At 54.0% G+C, this 21963-nt stretch overlaps 1 protein-coding gene across 5 annotated transcripts in view; it reads right to left on the bottom strand.

The window, feature by feature from the left end:
• Ppfia4 (PTPRF interacting protein alpha 4) overlaps window positions 1-21963 on the bottom strand; it is a 49083-nt gene that overhangs the window by 21187 nt on the left and 5933 nt on the right. For all 5 annotated transcript variants that reach the window (XR_004122274.1, XR_004122276.1, XR_004122269.1 and 2 more), the window contains exons 2-18: window positions 15783-16422; window positions 12623-12724; window positions 11978-12142; window positions 11632-11706; window positions 11348-11437; window positions 10666-10857; window positions 10255-10401; window positions 9904-10038; window positions 8047-8130; window positions 7622-7753; window positions 6530-6621; window positions 4525-4633; window positions 3103-3317; window positions 1796-2036; window positions 1432-1467; window positions 1071-1204; window positions 621-784 (exon numbers count right to left, since the gene is read on the bottom strand). Coding sequence is in view for 2 of the 5 variants with exons in the window: in XM_031383182.1 (XP_031239042.1) it covers window positions 621-784; window positions 1071-1204; window positions 1432-1467; window positions 1796-2036; window positions 3103-3317; window positions 4525-4633; window positions 6530-6621; window positions 7622-7753; window positions 8047-8130; window positions 9904-10038; window positions 10255-10401; window positions 10666-10857; window positions 11348-11437; window positions 11632-11706; window positions 11978-12142; window positions 12623-12724; window positions 15783-16016 (2347 nt within the window). In the remaining 3 variants the exon portion in view is untranslated. The remainder of the gene's footprint in view (window positions 1-620; window positions 785-1070; window positions 1205-1431; window positions 1468-1795; window positions 2037-3102; window positions 3318-4524; window positions 4634-6529; window positions 6622-7621; window positions 7754-8046; window positions 8131-9903; window positions 10039-10254; window positions 10402-10665; window positions 10858-11347; window positions 11438-11631; window positions 11707-11977; window positions 12143-12622; window positions 12725-15782; window positions 16423-21963) is intronic.

Raw genomic sequence — 21963 nt, forward strand, 5'->3', positions numbered from 1 at the left:
AGAAGTAAGATCTAATGGAGACCCAACTCTTAAGAGCTAGGACACAACCAGTGACTTGCCCAACCTGAGACCCATGCCACGAGAGGGAGCCCGTGTGTGACACTGCCTGGAGGGGCAGGAAACAGAGGCTAGATGGCCCAGAGACCTAGGACAGAACCTAACTCGACCAGCAAATATAAATAAATAGATAAGCTACATACATACATAGATACATACATCATATGGAAGTTAGTTAATTAATTAATTAATTAATTAAATGAAAGAGGGCTAGGATGGTTGCCCTTGGGTCCTAGAATGCCCAAGAGAAACGCTCCAAAGTAGAAGCAGCTGCAGGAAGCCATCTTTGCCTCCACACAGAGTCGCTGCCGCAGCACGGCAGGTCAGTGAACAGCAGCCACCGCCTGGCACTCTGAGGCACAGGAGCACACCACCTCATGAGGTAACCCGGTCCAGGACCACACAGTTCTATGAAAACCTCCCTCTCTCCAGAGCTGGAAGATGTTGGCAAACGGTTCCCACCCACAAGCCCCAGGACAGGCAAACAGAGCCATAGAGAAGCAGGCCCTCCGGCGGCTGACTCCCCGGTACCCGCCCAGCCCTCTGCTGGGAAAGGCAGAGACCATGGCCCGTGGCATCCCGACTCAGCTGAATCAGCCTGCCCTTCTCCTTCTTCCCAAACAGGCGGCCGATGGATGACTTGATGCCCTTGCGCTTGGCGCCCTTGTGCAGGGAGTCCTGGCTGCTGTTGCTGCTGCTGGGGTTGCTGTCCTGACCCTCCAAGGCACTACAGGATGACAGCCAGGAGGGGGTGGGGGGGGTGAATAAGAAGAAACACTTCAATTACAGCAAGAGAGATGGAAGTTGGACTTCAGGAAGGCGTTAAGTATCAGTGTTGGGGAGGCGGGGTGCGGGGATGTGGCCAAAGCAGGTGACCAAGGGGAGATGTGGGAACATCAATCCCTGATGGTGTCCCAAGCAGAAACGAAGCGGTCAAGCACCTATGACAGGTGAGATGCAGCCCCTCCAAGGCTTGTGGGACAGAGACCAGAGATGTAGCCTGCCCCACTCACCTCTTGCTTTCTTCTTGACTCAGGGCTGGGTGGCCAAGCTTCTCTAGCCGCAGCGTCCTGGGTGAGGAAGGAGGAGAAGTCTCACATTTTATGGTGGCTTTATCCTCTCGGTTCTCTTCCCGAGACACTGGCGACTGAACAGACAGTGGGGTTGTCAGGGGGTACAGGGAGAGAGCTGGGGCCTGCCTACCCAGCCCAGACAAGGCAAAGGATCAGAGAACCAGAGAATGCTGTGGGGAGGCCTTGGAGCCTCTCAAGGTTAAACTCAGACCCCAGGGCCAGGGGCAGGAGCCCAGAGGAGAGTGTCTGGAAGCTGGTAACCCTGTAACCCGCTAGTACCTGGGCATCGGGAAGCACTCACCAGCAGCTTCCTCCTATGCTTTCTTAAGTCGCTGGGCTGAAAAAGAGAAAGAGGAAAGGGCGAGCCTGCTTAGGATGAGAGCAGAGGAACCATGGATGCACAGCAGCCTGGAAAATGTACCACGGCAGAACGGAGCACCTGGAAAGATGGGTAAATCCCCTCCCAAGAAGAGAGCAGCTGGACAGTGGGGCTTGGCCTTAAGCCTACCGCGGTCATCCAAAGCAAGGGAGGATGTTGCAAACCCCTTCCTACCCAGAAGGCCATGCTCGTGACCTTGCGTGTCAAGTCACAGGAAAAGGATGCCAGAATGGCATCGACCGGGCCTAGGGGTCGCCGGGGCCTCTCAACCACTGCGCAGACTCACCAGGGTCATGACCCCCATTCGGTCCAGATCCTGGGCAGCGCTTCGGGAAGTGAGCTTGGGTGTGGAGCGGCCACTGAGCGGTGGAGACGCACTGGCCAGGGACAGGGCGGTCAGAGAGGTGGGGATAGAGCCGCGCTTGCGCAGCTGGGTCAGATTGAGGGCCTCCATGCTGCCGCTGGTCACGCGGGTCTCAATCTCCTCAGCACGAAGCTCAGTGGACTCCTTCTCCTCCTGGATCATCCTGCTCAGAAAACCAGGGTGCTGCTAGGTACTGCCTCACACTCAGCACCCTAGCACCAAAGGTGGGCAGCCCCCGTAGGCACCCGCAGGGTTCCCAGGTCTCTTTGGCCAGCCACCTTCTCAGTTTAACGAAAGCTAATTTCTGAAAAGAGCTTTGCTCTCTCGGCTCTAACTTTCCCAGCACATGATACTATTGGGATCTTGTTTGTGCCCAAACAGGGCATTTTAAAATTCATACTGGCCTCTAATGAGGTTCCCTCTGTTCCGCTGAGAACGAGAAACATGGGAGATGGTGTGTTGTGCCCGAGGGGCACTCACATGCATTCACACCCACTGATGGAAAGATGCCACCTGTGCTATTGAGAGGGACATGCCCTTATTCTGAGACGACATCTTCCCCACTCTGAAGCCACTCAAATATCTTTTCTCTTGAAAATCCGTTGTGATCGTAAATGGTAGCTATGGCTACTGGGTTACTCTACAGAGTTCAACTCGGGAGTCTTGCATTTGCATATGTGTCTTGAGGCTGATTTCTCAAACTTGAAAGCCTGACCTCAACAGCTTGTCAATTTCATCTCCCTTCATGACAGTACCACAAATAAGCTCACTTAGAGCCACGGGATGAAGTAAAGGTTTTGACAACTTTCCTTGTCTCCAGTTCTATTTGATGTGGCCTTAGAGATTAAAAGGCATGGCACTGGAGAGCTTCTACCTGGACTCGGGTCCTGGCTCAGCCACTTAACATGCAGCTGTAAGCAAATCACTAAACCCCCTCTTGACTAACCATAACATTGACATGGCTCCCACCCTGAGCTTCTTCATAGTCACACCCAGGAACACAGACAGATCCATCTTTCCAAGTCCAGCCACCTCCCAGCCTAGAGTCATCTGTAGTCCTGCCCCTCTGGGGTCAGTCTGAGGCCAAATCCTTGCCTGGTGCTCACAGAGTGTCCCTGGATGGCTGTCCTAAGCTGTAAGACGGAACAGGAGCCAATACTTTTCCTGTAGTGCCCCACCACAAAGGGTCCATCCTCCCAGGCACCTTGCTGCTTCACTTCTACCCCCACCTGATCTCCTGGTTGATGGCATCCAGCTGCTCCTGCAGCATCATGGCCAGGGTCTGAGCATCCGAATGGCCACCAGGTGAGATGACATCAACCTGAGTGCCCACCAAGCCCCCAGGCTCATCCTCGTCCACATCCGAGATCTCAGGGTCACTGTCAAAGGCAGGCGTGGTGGTGGCAGTGGCCAACACCCCTGGCAATGGAGATGGCTTCCAGTCCTTAGCAAATGAAAGGAGCAGCAATAAGAACCCTGGACAGCTAGGGACTAGAACCCTGTCACCTCCTCTGGAAGCCAGCAGAAGACAGGCCAGAGAAGGGCTCTAACACAGCCTCTCTGACTGAAGGCTCCAGCGTCAACACCCCCCCCCCCCCCCCCCCCCCCCCCCCCCCCACCGCGCGTACATTTTAGCCTCTGCCTCTTTTGCATGGAGCTGCTGTGTTCTTTTAAACAGTGGAGTAAAGAGCTGGGAGAGGTAGAAAAAGAGGCCTTCAGACTGTGACCAGACTCACCTACATCCCAGCCCGCCTGCCTCTCTGCCCGCCTGCTTCTCTGCCCGCCTGCCTCTCTGCCTGCCTGCCTGCCTCTCCTCCCGGCATGTATACTTGTTTATTTGCTTCCTTCCTTTCTTCCTTCCTTTCTTCCTTCCTCCCTTCCTTCCTCCCTTCCTTTCTTTTCTTCCTTCCCCCTCCCTTCTTTCAATGGGTTCTTGTCACGTTGCCCCAACTGACTCACAATCCTCCTGCCTTAGCCTTCCAAGTATGCTAACACACCTACACAGCAAGCTCAGATTAAGAGATTCTCAAAGGTAAAGATGAATCTTTCCTCATCCGACTAGGTGTTCCCTCTTTCTCCATGCATACACTCTAGGGCTCCAGAACGGATGAGGACTGGCAATTGGTGGACAGCTGGCCCTCTTCTGCCCCTACTCTTTCCCTGCCCCCCACCCCATCTCCCTGGCCAACAGTATAAACTCCCAGCTGTTTCTCAGGTGCCACTGCCCGGGGGCCAGTTCATCTGTCATCTCTCCCTCCTCGACACTATAAGCCATGCTTTTGTTCCAGGAAGCTCATTAATTCCATTTTACCCTTCCAGCCCCATCTCTGGCCACCAGAAATGAACGGTGCACATCCAGGCACACGCTCACACGCTGTAGTGGGGGCCTCAGGGACCACTGGCCGCCTTCCACCCCCCTACCTCTTGCCCACAGGGAGGCTGAGGTAAGTGGAGGAGGGGGGTGTCATGTCACAGCTGTTGCAGCTGACAAAAGTCCCAACCCCAAGGCTGCAGCTGTCATTGACAGGGGAGAAGGCTGGGCAAGGCTTTGCACCACACGCCAGTCGTCTGTGTAACTGGAGCCAGACACACGGCCAAATTGACCCCAAATTCCCCAGGGAGACCCCCACACACATCCCTCCACCCCTTACCTTGGCCGACTCATCCCTCAGCGCCGAATAGCGGCGATGCAGACCTGGGGGCACGTGCGTGGCTGTACTCAGTGAGAACCGCACATCTGCTGCACTGCCCACGTGTGACCTTGAGTGGCAGGAGGGAAAAGACAGGCCCTGAGGACTGACAGCCCTAGCCTACATTCACGGGGCCCAGTGACTGGGGAATGGCCAGTGTGGAGAGAAGCAGTCTGGGATACAGCTGTCCCAAATATCATCAGAGCTGCCATGGAGGCACGAGGCTCCACTTAAGCTCTGGTACCTGATCAGGGGTCAGATCGACCCAAGGGAGGATACCGTAGGGAGCCGTGGTCCATTCTGCATGAGCAGGATCTTCTTCTGACAAGAAGTGTTAGGATGCTTTTAAAAAGTTGAGCCCCCTGTCAGAGAGGCATTCAAGTGGAAGGCCTTTGGGCTTTGCGATCGCAGCCATGCTCGAGGGCTCCTGGCCCAGGGGACAAAGATGAATCCTAACGACAGGAGCTCTAAGGGCCGTTCAAGTCTGGCAGTCTCTGCATCCTGGTCTTCTTTCTAGCTGCTCTCTTCAGGTTTCCTGATAACCTGAACTGAACACCTGGCTAAAATTAACCCAGGAGTGTCCTCCACATCCTTAAGGAAGCTTTGGAGACCCCAAAGCTAAATCGCAGATACAAGTAAGAGCGTCCACTCTGGCTACCCAACTTGTCTGTCTCAAGTGTAAGACCTTAGGGCACTTGGAACAATGCCTGGTACTGAGAAGCCTCCCCTGGGATTCTTTCACAAGGGCTTCTCACCTCAGAAGCCTTGATGGAGCCCAATACAGAGAGGCGAAGGAGCCCTACATTCTATCCCATGTACCTGGAAAGAGGGCGCTCCAACCCAGCTTCCCCCACCTCAGTTCTGTGACTCTACAAGGGGAATCCAAGAATTCCCTGCCAGCAAGGAAAGCAAGCGGTAGCAAAGGGCTTGGTGTGCTCTGGGTCAATTCTCGTTCACCAAGAGACTATTCCTTCTGGTCAACGAACGGGGAAGGAGATGTCAGAATGATCCCAGCCACTTCCTCTTCGCCCCCTCCCTATACACGAGCGTAATTCCTGGTGAGCTTGAAGATGAGACTTGCATGTCTACCACCTCAGATCTCCAGAGGCCCTCTCCCCTCTAGCCCAGCATCCTTTGCCCTCACGCAAGCACCGCCCATCCACACATACATGTGTGTTTCCCATAACCACCTTCCTAACAGCTAATGCCCATCCATGTCCCTGGTACAGCAAGAACACCGACTGAAGGGAGCGGCACGTCTCAGAGACGTCGCTCTGCAGAGACAACAAGGAGCCAAGAGCCCTCAGCAGTAGCATCCAGTCGTCTTCCCCCTCACCCTGTCTCCACGCTCTGAGAACTGAGTTCAACACCAACTGCTTCACAAAGTATGGCTACGAGCCCTTCCCTCCGTGTCTTACAATGCTTTCGGGTAAAGAGAGCACTGTAAGACATGTAACACAGGAGAAACGTGGCATCTCCACTTCCAACAGGAGGAGGGTGGCTGCCTTGTTTCACTCTCCCTGATGCCTCTTTGTCCGTCGGCTCCTACTTGAACTTGGGTGGTCCTTGGCTCTCACACAACAATCCTAAAAGCGGCGTCTCGCAAGAACTTCAGTGACTGGTGAACTCTACAGAGGGTCTTGTGGGATAATGGAGAGCTTGTAGCTCAGTGGACCCTTCAAGGGCTTGCCCCTCTGGCAAGGATCCAGGAAGTGTGGCCTCCTCCCATAGCCGAGAAGGACCACTATTGATTCCTAGCCTCTCAGCACCCCCTAGAGGATGTACACTCCCTTCCTAAGTGCCCAGATGAGCAGAAGGACTGGTCAAGCTTGCTGAGCCCCAACGTCCCCTCCTGAAGGGAAGGAAGGATCTGAGGACCTGGGCAGCATTTTGGTGAGGAAGTCTCCTTTCTCGAGATCCACTCAGGACCCTAACCCAGCATGCCCTGAGTCCCACGCTCTAGTACCTGGAGTGGATGCCATCCACAAACGGCCCCCCTCGACCCTTCAGCTGGTCCACCTCTTGGCGCAGCTTCTCAATCTCTTCAGACAGACGGCCCTGTGCCAGGCAGACCCAGGGTGGGATGGGGCGGGGCAGAGAGGGGAGAGTGGAAGTCAGAGAGGGGCAAAGAGGAGAACAGAGTTGGGGCAGAAGAACACACTACAAAGTCCAAAGCCAAGGGCCCCAAGCTAGGGCCTCAGATGACACCAAGGAAGAGGTGTGACTGGAAAATGAGCGGAAGATTGACAGAGGGGCGGGGCCAGAAACTGACCCTGCCTAGAGAAGAGTTCTGCAGGCCAGTTGGCGCCTTGCCACCAGACAAACGCAAGGCAAATGAAGCCGGGCAGCAGAGAGGACCAGGTCTTTGTGGCACACAGCGCTAAAGACAGCGGCTGCTATTCCTAGCAGGTGGGACTCTTTCCTCACACAAGTTAGAAGCTTCCACCGGATCCTTCAGAGGGCCCAGAGCCTGAGCCAACCCTATGGCCTATGTCCATGGCCTCTGCTTCTCTGGCCTCTGTTTGGATAGAGTATGTAGACAAGTCTATAGTTACTGTGTCAGGCAGGCGGAGGGCCTAGTGTGCACTTGAACTAAGAGAGGCGAGCACTGAGCAGCTGCATGACCACCAGGCACTCTGCCTGAGGCCTTCCCACACGAGCAGGGCTAGCCAGCAGCTGGGTACCTGTAGCTCCTCTGTGGGACGCCAGGAGTCCTCCGACTCCTGGGTCAGCGTTTTCTGAGGGAGAGCAGCTGTGAGCCAGGGGTCCTGACTCTGATCTCAGTGTGACCCTGATTTCAGGTGTCTTCCTCTCCCAGCCTACCTCTTCTGGCCAGCATGGTCCTCCCTGGCCAGGAATGCTCCTCCCTTCCCCAGTTGTGGCTCAGGTGGCTTTACCAATGTGCTTTTTTTATACACCCTTCCCCATCACCACCACACACACTAATTCCCCACAATCCCACGCCTCCAGTCCACTGGGCTCCACCCTGACTCAGCCCTTTCAGGTAGCCACAGCCCCACGCCCACCCTGCCCACTCTGCCCACCCCATCCTCCTTACCTTCTCCTCCAGGGCGGCCATTCGCTCCTTGAGGTGGAGCTGTAGGCGCTCGTTGGACTCACTAAGCAACCGGTCCACGGTGTCTGACAGCCGCTTGTTGTGGTCTTCGTTCATCTTCTCCCGCTGGCGCACCTGCACAGCCCACCCATTGCGTACTAGGCCTCCTCAAGGCCTTGTCACCGCCCTCTTCCAGAAGCATCCATTTCCACCTCGTTTCTGTGCCTCTCCCTTGTCCTCTCGTCTGCCCTCTGGGAAGTTTCTCTCCAGCTCTTCCAACCAGCTCCTCCCTGTCTGTGAGCCTCCTCCTGTCCCCATGCAAGCTCTCTCCCAGGCCTGGCCTTTCCTCTGGGCCCCTCCACAGACCACCCTGTAAGCCTGCCCTCGGGGGCAGAGAGGAGGCCAAGATGGCTGACTGGTGCCCTTACCCTTGCCAGCTCCTGGTTCTTCTCCTCCAGCTGCCCTTCCAGCTGCCGTAGATGTTCCTCAATGTTGCCATGACGTTCCTCAGCCTAGGTGCAGGGACAGTCAGCCACCTTGGAGATCTTTGCTCCTTCCGCTCAGGCCCCATATGCCACACACCCTGGGGTCAAGGTGGTCTTGGGGATGAGGGGTCTCAGGATCAGAAACCCAGCTCTCGCCCATCATCTTGGAGCAGAACTCCTACTACCCTGTCCCATCTCCTCCCTGCCCAGGGCTAACCTTAAAAACTTCTGCCCACTGGACCCTCGCAAGGTCTGAAAGGAATAATAATCCATGGTAAATGTTGAAGTGCAATAAGCATGCCAGAATGCTAGCCTCACCATGGCGATTACCTTTACTACTAAACCAGCTAGCCATTCCTGGCCATTATCTTCAGACATGGAAACCCTGTTGTATCTGTACCCAGAACATTCCATCCGTAACAGTCAGGAAACCCTTTTTTTTTTTTTTTTTTTGGTTTTTTTTTTCGAGACAGGTTTTCTCTGTGTAGCCCTGGCTGTCCTGGAACTCACTCTGTAGACCAGGCTGGCCTCGAACTCAGAAATCCACCTGCCTCTGCCTCCCAAGTGCTGGGATTAAAGGCGTGTGCCACCACCGTCCCGCTAGGAAACCCTTTCTTTAAATGCTCCTGCTATGACTCACTTGAACACATCCATCCCTTGAGCCCATCCCTCACCGTCAGTTATTGCTCAGCACCCACACACACAACATCCTCTACTGTAACAAATTATGTGCCTCATTCTAGGTCTTCAAAGACCATAGTGACTACCATGGCAACTCCACCATCTCAGAAGTAAGGAAACTGAGGTGCAGTTAGGGAGGGGCTCAGATCACAGAGCCAGTCAGTGGCCGAAGCAGACATGACCCTGGTCTTCAGAGGCACAGCTGGGCTGTAAGTTCAGTCCTTGGAGGACCCATCTGTCCACACTGGAAATCTGTAAACGTCAGGCTCTGGGTCAAGTGCTCATGCAATAGTGGTTCCTTTCCCGTCAGGGTTTAGGGAGAGCTATGGTGATCACACAAAGTTTCCCATCATAGATGATGAGATTAACCTGGTTAAACTGTCACGTGTCTAGGTGCATGCACTTCCTCCTCTTCTCCAGAATCTACTGGTCTCTAGCTTGCCCATCTCTCAGGAGCTATTGCTCCACGCTTACCCCTCCGTTAGGCAAACTTTACTTCACCTTTACTTCATTCTGAAGCTGCAGCCTTCGAGCAACGAGAGGTGCTCTCCGGGCCTAGAATGCTTCAGTTTGGTAAAGAAAAGTGTGCTCGGCCTAAAACTCTACCTTTTCCTAATTCGATGATACCCTTCTCCTTGGCTTTCATCCTACGACCTCAAACGAAATGAAGTATCAGCTGGAATGGCCCAGATGATGATAAAACTATCCTGCGTCGCTGGAGTGGCTTCTCCTTAAAGGACTCTGCCTTAAGCCGGGCGGTGGTGGCGCACACCTTTAAATCCCAGCACTTGGGAAGCAAAGGCAGGTGGATCTCTGAGTTCAAGGCCAGCCTGGACTACAGAGTGAGTTCCAGGACAGCCAGACAGGGTTACATAGAGAAACTCTGTCTCAAAAAAAAAATAAAAATAAAAATAAAATAAAAACCAAAACAGAACAAAAAAGTAATGAAGGCCAGGATTACCTTCCCAACTGAGAGACTGAAGGACTCAAGGTACTGTGTTTAATGGTGCCTCACTGTGGAGAGCAACTCCCTGGCCCCCAGCCTGATGTGCCTCCCTGGCTCCAAAAGAGCCTAGGACACAGGAGATGACAGAATATCTCAGACCCTGGCCCACTTGCCTTGGTGAGGGCGGCAATTCTCTGAGACAGCTCAGCCTCCACCTCTGGCAGAGTCTCTGCCTTGCGCATGGTCTGCTGTAGCTTCTGCTCTGCCACTTCCAGCAGCTCCTGCAGATGTCGGGCTTTCTCCTCGCACTGGCAGGACAGAGAAGAAAGTAAGGCAAGAAGGAGCGCTGGGTCCCCATTTCCATCCCAGCCACAGCAGGGAGCAGGCGGGGTCTTGGCTCTTTCCTGCCCCAGGTGCCTGACTTCCTCTTTCCCAAGTGGCCACCAAAGAATAGTTTCCACATGGTCACCGGGACCCCCCTAGCGTCAGGTACAATGTCACCACACTTCATCTAGCCGAGTTACCTGGCGGTGCAGGGACTCCTTGTTGGCCAGCTCATTCTCCAGTTTGTCATTGAGGTCATGGATGGAAGTGGCCTCTCGCTGAGCAGCCAAGTAGCGCTTCTCCAGTGTGGTGATTCGCTCTTCCATGTCCTCCTTCTGCGCCAGAGCCTGGGTGGAGCAGAGTAGGGGAGGGAAGAACACCAGCCTTTCCCTGTCCTTCTCACATCTGCCTCTCCCACGAACACCCTGCTGGGCTGCGCATGCCCGAAAAGGCCTGTGATCTGTGCTCCGTTGGCCCAACCCTCCCATCTCTTCCATCACACAGGACCCTGCCCAAGGGTCTTACCCTCCCCAGCTGGACCTCTGTTCACACTCTCCAAAGGGCCAGCAAGATGCAGTTGCCTAGCGCAGGCCTGGGCCTCCCTCCCCTACCTCTCGGAGGTCCCGCTGATGCTTGCTGCTCAGCTCTTCTGACTTGATGAGGTCTCTGCGGGCTGTGCCCAGGTCCTCCTCAAGCTCAGTCACGGTGGCACTCAGAGTGACCAGCCGCTCTCGGGCCTGGCTCAACTCATAGTTTTGCTTCTCCAAGAGTCCTTGTAGCTCTTCCACCCGGCCAGTGTCATCCTCCAGGGACAGCAAACCATCAGCCAAGGAGCCAGAGAAGCCACGCCCACAGCTCATGGCTATGCCCCACATTAGAGCTCAGGACCAGGTACACCTTCCTCCCACTGAGCCTAGTAGCTCACTCCTGATAACAGCCAAATACCCATAGTCTCCTATGTATCTTTTTTTGTTTCTAATTTTCCCCTTTAGCTCTACCTCTTGTATTCCAGGAAGGGGCAGATAAGGGTCAGAAAGGCTCGGAGACCAAAGAGAGCTTGCCTAATGCTCGTACAGAGGAAGATGTGTGGACACGCTTATCACGTGCAGTAGCACAAAACTGAAAACCTATAGATTACCTTGCCGAGGCGTACAGAGGGGAAAGAACAGTGGGAAGTGTACAGAATGCCCCAAGTTTAATTCAAGCAATATCCTGCTGAGCCTAGGCAGGCGGGACCTCCCATTCCTGTCCTGTGGAATATAGGCTCCCGTTAAACGATTCCCCATTACCCACCTTCCACAGGCGTTTTGGTCCCAGATCCACAGTCCCTTCCTCTTCTGCCACTCCATCCCGAATTCCTGCCCCCTGCTGCAGGGCAGATACCTATAAGACACAACCCCCACGCCACCAAAGACATAAAAAAGATAAATAAAAACAATGAGTCATATTAGAGACCTCCTAGAAAAAACACCCTTCAACTACCCGTCCCCAGCCACAGCAGATGGATATCTGATAAGGAACACAACTGGACATAGAGGGTTACCAGCTGGCTTTCACAGAGGGACGGTGCCATTTACCTGCTGATGAGCTCCTGCCAACTGCTCCTCCAAGGTAGTAACACGCTCTAGAGCTGCCCGGAGTCGCTCTCGAACCTGCCGAGGGTAAGGAGAGATGTGGGGAAGAAAGCTATCCCACAGAACTCAAGCTGGGGCAGTGCAGGCTTGGTCTGCAACGTGGGAGAATGTGTAGGGCCTGTGGAGAGGCAGAGGCCCGGCAGGGAACCTAGTAGGATTGGCAACCAGGCCGACGGTAGGAGGGGTCCTGCGGCTGGAAGACAAGCTTCCTAACAGGTGCAGATAAACCCAGGAAGGAGTATAGGAGACTCAAGGAGGCCTGAATGGGAAAGGTGGGGCAGGTGGGTACCTTCTCATCCAGGGCCTTGTGGTGCTCAAATAAGGACTTGAGGGCCTTCAGCACCTCCACCTCACTGGAGACACCTGAAGGTGACTGGGCCTGCCGTTTTACCACTGTCATCCGCAAAGACCGCTCATGGCGGGACACAAGGCATTCCAGATGTTCCAGAAGCAACTGGCAAAGAGCAGGGGAGGAAAGGAGAGAGGGCTGTGGACATGTGCCCCAAGGGCTACAAAGCAGGGACCCACAGGATCACCAAGCACAATGTCCATAAATAGCTGCTCCTCAATGAAACATCTGACCCCAGCGTGGCTACCCTGGCCTCTTCCCCAGAACTTCAACCCTGCTGTGACCCAGGAACCACATGGAAGAACCCAGTGCTGGGGACTAGGTGTCCTGTTTGTCCATAACCCCAGGACGGGAGGCGGAACCTGCTCAGCCAAGCTGTCGCCTGCTCCTTTGGTAAGGTGTGCGCAACACTCCGGCCACCCCTCACTGACCCTTAGTTAAGTGCGCATGCGCACACACCAGGCCACCCCCCTCACCCTTGTGCACACACCAGGCCACCCCTCACTTACCGTTGGTAAAGTGTGCGCACACTCTGGGCCACTCCTCACCCCTATGCGAGTGCACACCGGGCCACCCCTCACTTACCCTTGTGTTATTCCGTTCTGCTTTCAGCTCAGATATCTCTTCCTCCCGCTCCAGAAGTTGCTCCCGGCACATGCTTAGCTCCCGAGTTAAAGTGGCAAATTCCTGAAAGCCCCCAGAGCCCCTCAGTGCTTGGGATTCACCTCCAACTGGTGCCCCTGCATACCCAAATACATGGCGGGCTTCTCTCATTCACCCTCTTACCTGCCCACCTCCCTCAAATCCTAGCCTGGCTCCCTTGCTGTGCAGGAAGCCTGCAGCTATTGTAGCTACTGGAGGTCAAGAACATATTAGGATTCCAAGGAACAGGACTGCATATAGAAACTGATTAAGCCACTAAGTCTGCCGTGCAAGGCCTGCCTCTCCTGTCACCAGGGACCAGACTACACTCACCCTTTAGAAGGGTGCTATAAAGTTCATATGTGCATAATTCCCAGGAAGCTTTCTTCTACCCCCCCCCAAGTTCCCCGCTCCAAGGGCTTTGCAAGCTGCAGATGGCTAATACAACAAATAGATTGAAGGACCCACCTACATGAGAGCGGAAGGACATACAGCCCTCTGATGTCCGCCCTGGCTTCCGGGATCCCTATTCAATCAAGCCAAGGCTATACAGCTCAGCACCTGATGGCATATACTGACTGTCCCTTCCAAGGGGAAACTCCCCCACACTGCCATGTAGAGGTCTGTCCAAGCCCCGCTTTTCTATCCAGACAAAAGACTAGGGAAGAATACTTGCCCTTGAAGTTCCAGGCCCACCACATCCCACCAGCCTGATGACATCACACTGTCCCAAACACCATTCTCAGATGGGTGAGTGGCTGCATCCTGTGGCCATGAAGTCTATGCAGACTGTAGAGGCTGGGGCCCGCCCTTCCTAGGCCCCCTGTAAATACCAAGAACTCATAACCACAGGCAGAACTCATAAAACGCTGTCATTGCAAACCAGGCAAAGGGGATAGATGAGTTGTGGGAGTGACAAGGGACCAGAGAACCAGAGCGGGAGACCAAGGACTTCTCACCCTAGTCCTGATGACTCCCTTTCTATCTAGGTCTGCAGCCAAAGTGAAGGAAAGCTCAATATTTCATTATCTGGAAGCTGAGGCCTGAGCCTAATGCAGCTTTGCCCCTCAGTTTGCACACATATACCTATATGGAGACACACCACACACACACACCTAGAGAAAGGACTTGAAGGAATGCCCACACCTTACGATGTCATCCATCCCTGATGGGCTCTAATGCTCTCCTCTCCTCTGGCCCCACGCTGGGCAGCTGCCCTGTCTCCTTACCCAGCATGCTCTGCCCCTTCTCTCCAGCTCTAATTCACGGGATAGCCTGCTGCCAGGAGAATCCCCCAAAGGACAAGACTGTCCACAAAGTTAAGGACAGACGCCTCCTAGTTTTCAGACCTTTCTCTCGTGGCTCTTTTCTGAGTACCCTAAGACCTAGACCACCTGGGTGGCTCACTGTTCCCAAACATCGACAAGCCATCCAAGGACCATGTCTTCACGGGGTAAGGTCATCTCCCCTTACACAGCCTCTGTCACCCCTCGATGAGGTCACATTCTACTTCCAAAGGCCATCTCCAAAGGGTTCGGCCTCTTTGGGGGCTTTCCAGACTCTGGGATGGAAGTGTTCCTCCCTGAAAACCATCAGACCCTTGCCAATCACTGGCTCCCCCACAATGAAGCTTTGAATACAAAAGGTTGGGAAGACCAGAAATCAAATCTCAGCTCCCCCCACACACACTCCCACTAGCTATGTAACCTTGCATGTATTACCCAGGGCTTGTGATAGCCACGCCTCCTCTCCACCAGGGTCCATATTCTTAAGACATAAACCAACATAAGACTCTAGGCCACTGGATTGAAATTCACCTAGCCGGGTGGTGGTGGTGGTGGTGGTGGTGGCACACGCCTTTAATCCCAGCACTTGGGAGGCAGAGGCAGGTGGATTTCTGAGTTCAAGGCCAGCCTGGTCTACGGAGTGAGTTCCAGGACAGCCAGGGCTACACAGAGAAACCCTGTATCGAAAAAAAAGAAAAAAGAAAAAAAAAGAAAAGAAAAGAAACTCAACAATCCAGGCCCAGCCCTGGTTCTCCCTAGATTTGTAGAAGGAACATGCAGCTAAGGCTTGGGTTATTTTGCTTCTCTGCGCTGCTTCTCCCAACCCAGGCAGTACTCCCACTGGCTCAAGGTGGTCTTGCAATGCATCCAAACCCACCTCTCTCCTGAGGAGAGGTGGAGAAGGCAGGCTGGCCGAGTAGACTCTGCACTGGACAGACGGACAGACAAACACCAGCTTCCCTGGACCTGGTGACCTGGCAGACCGACCACACCTTCTCCGAGAAGCTGTAGGTAGGATGACTCCGGTTCCTGTCCCTTTCTCTAGCCTCTAACTACGCATCCCCATCCCCGGAATCTCTATGCAATGAGTACTAAGCAGGAAGCAACTCAGATTGCCAGAGTTCCCGTGTTGAGGAGGAAATAAAACAGAGAACAGATGATGTCTGGGGGTGGGGAGGGCGGATACACAGCCCTGCCTCTGCTATTTACCACCTGAAGGGCAATTCGCAGCTGACTGATCCCCCTCTAAGCGTCTGTTTCGTCACTGACAGAACAGGGTGATGGCGCTACCTGTATGAGCTTCATTGTGGGAATCTGCTGAGACCATGGTAAAGAAAACCTAGCCCACAAAAGGTGCACAATAAATAAATGGTGACTAAGTGTTAGCTGCTGGAGGTGTTATTGAGGACCACGGAACGGGACGCCAAGACACCTGGCTCTGAGGCTCAGCTCAGCCTATGATTATCTGTGTGTGAGGTCTCTTATCATCGCCTGTGCCACAGGGAAACTGGAAAGGAAGGGTGATCTCTACTGTTTCTCCCAACTCTACTTTTCCTTCCTGACAACTGTTAGAAAAGCTTCTTTGTAGTCTAGGGCGCCACCTACTGGTAGTCTGGGCTCCCTGCTGTTGGTAGCCACGGCTGGATTTCTTTCTGCATTCACTTCCTGAGGTGAAGCCAACCCAAGCAGCTGCACTTAGAGGAAAAGGGCTCGTGTAGGAACATGAAGACCAAATGCTCTGTGAACTCCAGTATCGGATATGCAAAAAGGATGCAGAGACTTAAGTCAAAGGAGCCGGGGAGAGTCTGGAACCTTACCTGGGGGAGGGCGGAGTTCAGGTGGCGCTGGAGCTGGTCTCGCTCATGAAGGGCGTCCTGGAGCCGGCTCTGTGTGGCTACCAAAGTTTCCTGACTCTCCCGGAGGGACTCCAGCAACTTCTCTCGCTCATCCAGCATGTTCACCATCAGCTGCTCAAAGTTGGCGTCCGCATCGGCACCATGGGGGGGCCCCAGAGGGTCCCCCTCATTGATTGTGGGCATCACCTCACACATGATGGGAATGGATAGAGCCTTCTCAGCGTTGGGTCAGGGGGGTGGGAGGGAGCTCACAGGGTTGGCACCTGCAGAAGGACCCAGGGTGTGGGTCTCAGAACAGGCAGTGCCAGGCAAGTGGACAGTTGGGTAGGGGCTTCTCCCATGGCATCAGTTGCTCTTGCTCTGAAAGGAGCCTCGGGCCTGCAGTGTCCCTGTGGAATGGAGCCAGAAGGCCTGGCTTAATCTTTCAGGGTTGGGGCTGGGTGCCCTGTGTCCCCACACAAGCGGGAGGCATCGGCGTGTGGCCATGACAGGCTAGGCGAACAGGGCTGGAAGGCAGCCCTTGTCTTAGATTGAGCACCAGAGCTTGGCAGAATCCCAGCTGGGTCTAGCAACACCCATGGTTTCTGGAGGGCGGTGTGGTCTGTGGGAGAAGAGAGTGCTGTGAGGACCAGCTGAAGAGAGCAGGGCGTCGGGGAGGAGCAGAGGAGGCAGGCCCTGAACCAGAGTGGGAGAGGATGGGGGGTGTTGGCACATGCCCTTCTCGGGGCTTACTCACTTTGGTGGCACCTCATTAGTTTTCCCACAGAATGCACATGCCTCCTGCCTAGCCCCTGTGCCTGCAGCCCCTGCCCCCCACCCCCCTGCAGCTGTCAGAAGTGCAGCCACAGTGGTTCCCCACCCACGTGGCTTGCTGGCCAAATATAGAAATGATTCAGTCAGCGGTAGGGGAGCAGCCGGCAGGCTGCCCAGAGTCCTCCTGAGACCTGAAGGTGGAAGGAGAGGAAATGGGGTATCTCGTGCCCTCCCCCCATAGCCTCCTCTCCCACATTCAAGCAAAGGTAGGCACAGAAAGGGTTAAAAGGCTTAGTGGATGGGAGACCCCCAGAAGCTGGGCTCCCACAACATGGCTGAAGTCTTAGCAAGGCACAGGCAGAGCCCTGGCCTGCTAGGATGCCCATAAGTTAGGGATGAGGCTGGCTTGTCATTTCCCATTTCTGAAGTCTGCCAAGGAGAATGCACACAGACTAGTATGTTCACAGCCTCCATCTCTTTGTTGGAGACTAAATGACAAAGAATCCCCATGTCCTTACGGGGATGGTAATAAAGAGGGATGCTTCCAGAGGGAGACCTTGTGTGAAGCAGTCTGCTTATGGCTGGCAATCTACTCTCTCGGTCTAGGTATACCCACTGCTGGTGCTACCGGAAGTCTGCAGCCAGGTCATAAACATTTATATGCACAGCCCAGGGGCCCAGAGGTCACAGCACAGGAAGGCTTGGCATGGAAGTTAGGATATGGCTGGGAAGTTCTCTGCCCACTGTCAGTTTTCAACCTCCCTGGCCAGGGCTAGGCCACTGGCTTCATCGGCTCTCACAGGGAATGTCCTCGGGTCATCCATGGGAGGACTCTGAAACCGCAGAAAGGTCCCAATACAATGGTTGCCACTCTGGAGACCGTAAATGGTGAGGTCCTTCCCACCTCACCCACCCCATTTCTAAAGACATAGGGCAGCCGATGTACACTTCAACAGGTGAAGCTAGCAGCTGGGGAGAGGCAAGATCCTGTATGAGTGACAGATCGGATGTGGGCTTCTGGCAGGGCTGAGTCTAACGGAGAAAACTAGTGTGCTGATAAAACAGGCAACACTGGGGGACAAGTAAAGGAGGGGACAGGAAGCAGCTGGAAAATCCAGAACTCACAGCCATATGGAGGTGCCACAGCTCAAGCCAGCGAGCGTAAACACACACACACACACACACACACACACACACACACACACACACAGGGGACTGGCAGGGGGCAGACAAGGGAACAAGGAAAGACCTAGGGCAAACACACATGCTCCCAGACAGAGAAATAGATATGACCATTTCTTGCGGGGGGGTCCTTTCCACCAGCTGAACAAAGGTGGAAAGGTGTGGTCAGGCAGCCCATGCTCCCTTCCCCACCTCAGAGCAGCCGGGAATATAGGATAGATGGCTACAGTCTGATAACCTGCCCTAGGGCATGCTAACAGCAGCGATTTCTCCAAAATGTCTCCCGCCTAGTGTTTCAGAGCTGCTTCACCCTGAGTGCAACTGAAAGGCCCTGGGGCCCCACCTTCCCTCTCCAAACCCATCAACAGTGCGCTCATATTCTCTCCGTAGCCTCCCCACAACCACTTAGGTTTTAGGGGGTGTCTGTCTGTCTGTCTGTCTGTTTTTTGAAAGTTTGGAAGAGGAAATGAAGCTGAAGGAAGTCCCATTATGTAGAAGCAGTCCTGCAGACAAGAACAGGATGGAGCTTGGGGTGTGGCTCAGTGGTACAGGGTTTACCTACTATGTGCAAGGCCCTGGTCTTGGTAACTAACTGGGGATAGAAGTAGAGAAAGGGAGTGGGGAGAGGAGGAATATTCTCAGCGCCCTGCAGATGACCTCAGTGTCAGATTCCTAGGGATCCTGCAGTCTAGCACAAATGAAGACGTCTAGAGCCAGGCCCCAGGAAACCTGGGGTGCAGTTCTACTAGAGTCCAGCTAGGCGAACCTGGGCATGGTACCACTCATGAGGCCTGGGCTGGAAGATGGACCCTGTAACCCTCGTTCTGCCTTGAGGAGAAAGCACTCTACCACAGCAGAGAAGGAATCGCCTTCATCTTGGGCAAAGGAGAGCCTGGGAGTGGCATCTGAAAGGCTCCTTGTGTTGAAGGCCATTATCTCGAAATGGTGACCCCCATCTCGTCTGAAAGATGCCTTCTAAGAACGATGCTAGAGTCCGCAGGTGAGACCGAGAGAACAGTGTGGGATGCTGGCCACGTGCAGCCCAGCCTCCCCACGTCCTCCTGGCCACTCAGACAACAGAGAAGCTGACTTTGCAGCCAAAAACCTTTCCCCAGCCTCCCTGCAAAGCAGGTGCCAGGTGGCAACTCCACTTCCTCTGGTGAGATGGCACGTAGAGCTGGCTGGGGAGGAGCCCAGAGAAAGGGGCCAGGCAGAAACCCCTGGAGGTCCGTGCAGGACCTCCTACCCAGCCCAACCATTACCCGAGTGGGTAAGCAGAAGAAACTTTAGATTAGCAGCCACATGGGGACACCTGGCTTCCCTGGCTCCGGGGCCTGCTTTAAATAGTGCAATTATCATCTCAGCTTAGCAGAAGTTGCAACTCCCAAACTCACAGGTCCTGATTCAGAGGCGAGAGTGCCAGGCCCCGGAGCCAGCATTTGCAAGGGGCTCTGCCAGGAAGGGTGTGGGGCAGGCTGTGAACAGCAGAAGGCTCAAGAGTGAGTAGGTGGGTGTGAGTGTGCGTTACAGAGGGAGGGGTGCCTGAAAAGTAGGCCTCTGGCTCTATAAACATCAAAGGCAGTCTCTGAGGTATCTCTGGCTTCCCCAAAGTCACCCCCCACCCCACCCCACCCCCGTTTCCCCCCACAAACGGGAGGGATGGACACTCCGATCCGATGCTCTCTGGCTGGTGATACATTCACACAGGCTTCGCTCCCTACTGCCCTACCAGATGGCAAGCCCCACCACTTGCCCAGCTCAGCAAAGGATACAGGGCCTCAACAAAGCTGCTGGAAACTGAACTCATGCCATGATCTGGCAAAGACGGAGCATCAGGGTAGGAGCCCCTTTAAAGCTAGCAGGACAAGAAGGGGCTCGTACATGCCCTAGACTGAGGGAGCGGGGTCTAAGGAAATGGCAGTGGTGACCCAGAAAGATGAAGGCGATGGTCGCCACTGTGACGTATAAGCGTTCCTCACGTGCCAGGATGGGGCTGCTTTAATCCTCAGAGCTCCTCACAAGGAAAACACAACCCCTCTTGCCATGTCTCAGATATGAGAACCAGGACCCGGGGTAACGTAAGCAAGTCCCCACAGAGACACAGTAAAAGGGAAAATCAGGATTCCCGGTGTACCTAACACCAAGAGGGTTGTGTTTCGGGCATCTTGTCTTCCCTGAGAATGCCCTGTCTCACACCCATAGTGGTCTGTGGAGAATGAGCTTCCTCCACTCATCTCCTCAAGCCTTCACACTCACAAGGGTGTTCATTTGTCTCCACAGCCCCGCCCACGTACCCAAATCCCTTGCTCCTGCCTCAGCTGGCTCCGCCCTCCTCCAGCTCACCTGCACTCCAACCCACACTTTTCTCTGACTCATGGCATCCTTAGTCCTCCAGTGGCACCAACAACCATCTGCTCGTGCCCTCGGACCGCTCACCATCCCTGCTTGACCAGAAGCTTCTCCTGCTCTTGGATGGAGGATGGATGATGTTCATCACCCCCAAGGCCTCCTGGCCTGCCTCTTCTAACATCCCACACGTCACCCATAGGGCCTTGTCTGATCCCTTGCCAAAGGTGAGGGGTGCCCTTTACAGACATATACTTATCTCTCTGTCATTGGCCTTCCTTTACATCATCTGTATGTACCTAAGTACCTGTATGTGCCCATCTACCTAAGAATGCTAGACAGCTTTGGGAGCTCTAACACCAGGACTTCATGTGAAAGAAACTGAGTGCATGCATGATTCCTCTCCGGAAAGGCTGGTCATGTGACCCTGGGAAGGAGCTTACTCTCTCTTGAGGTGGCAGTGACAGCTAGCAGGCCCCATGTCAGGCAGCTGGCACCGAATTACAAGTTACCACACATGAAGTACAGACTCCACTTCCTAGTAATACAAACGGTGTCAACTCAACACTGACAGCTCCTGAAGCCCTCAAGGCTGGGCCCACCTGAAATACTGTCAGAAAATCAAAATCTGACTTCTAGAAGCCATTTCCAGAGTCTTGGATGAGATTTACTAGGGTTAACAGCCTGCCACAAACCCTTCAGAGGGGTCCGGTTTTCTCTGCACCTGCTGTAGGACCAGCGGTGAGATTTTGCCTCTGCAATTTCAGGTTTCTACATCTGACAGAGGAAGGATATAACACCCAAGACTCTGGGGAGCTCACAGGTTGTGAAGGGTCTCACAGGAGTCAACAGACAAAAATGGGGTTCTGAAAGGGTATCAAATATGTCCCAAGTACAGGCTGGCACCAGCGTTCAGCCTTAGCACTCAGCTCCCCCAATACCTGGCACACTCCGCTGGGCACAGGAGGAGGCACTGGCTTACCCAACAAGCTCCCCTGGGCCAGTGTCACTGAAGCTCAACTTTCCAGTTACTCCCTAAGAAGACAGCAATGGGTCTCTCCTTCCCAACATACTTCATATCACTTCTGTGAGTGCACAATGGACAACCCACACTAAGTCCTCCTTGACAGTGTAGGGAAGTACTGTGGACGGTCACACCAGGACACTGGTAGAAACCAGGTCTACCCTCGACACACCTGTCAGTTTAGCTCCTCCTCTATGACACCCAGTTCCAGTGACTCCCTCTCTAACTCCAAAGGCTTAAATTGGATTTTCTGACATAGTGTGTTCTCTCTCTCCCTCCCTCCCCCCCCCTTCTCTCCTCTCTCTTTTTCTAGTTTTTCCAGACAGGGTTTCTTTGTGTAACCCTGGCTGTCCTGGAGCTCGCTCTGTAGACCAGGCTAGCCTTGAACTCAAGAGATCAAGAGATCCACCTGCCCCCGCCTCCCGAGTGCTACAATTATAGGGCATGCTTTCAAGGACAGCAGGGAGGAAGTGGTGTGACCAACTCAAAGGGTTCTAAACGCTCTTCTTTATTTATCTTTTTAAATTCTAGTTGTATGCGTGTGATATGTGTGTGAGGCCTGGTGAGTGTGTGCTATAGTATGCTTGTGGAGGCTAACTCTCAGAAGTCAGTACTCTCCTTCCACTGTGGGATCTGAGGGTCAATCTCTGGCTATCAAGTCATTGCGGATGGCACCCTTAACCACTGAGCCATCTCGGCAGCCCTCAAATCCCCTCTTCTTATTTCAGACTCATCGATTATAAATCTGCTTCATAGGACACTTGACTAAAGTTTCATTTGTATTAAAGGAATGTTAGTCTAAAATGTGGTTTGGCAATCCCTGGTTTAAGTACTGTC

The sequence above is a fragment of the Mastomys coucha genome, unplaced genomic scaffold, assembly GCF_008632895.1.
Source record: "Mastomys coucha isolate ucsf_1 unplaced genomic scaffold, UCSF_Mcou_1 pScaffold1, whole genome shotgun sequence".
Taxonomy (NCBI): Eukaryota; Metazoa; Chordata; class Mammalia; order Rodentia; family Muridae; genus Mastomys; species Mastomys coucha.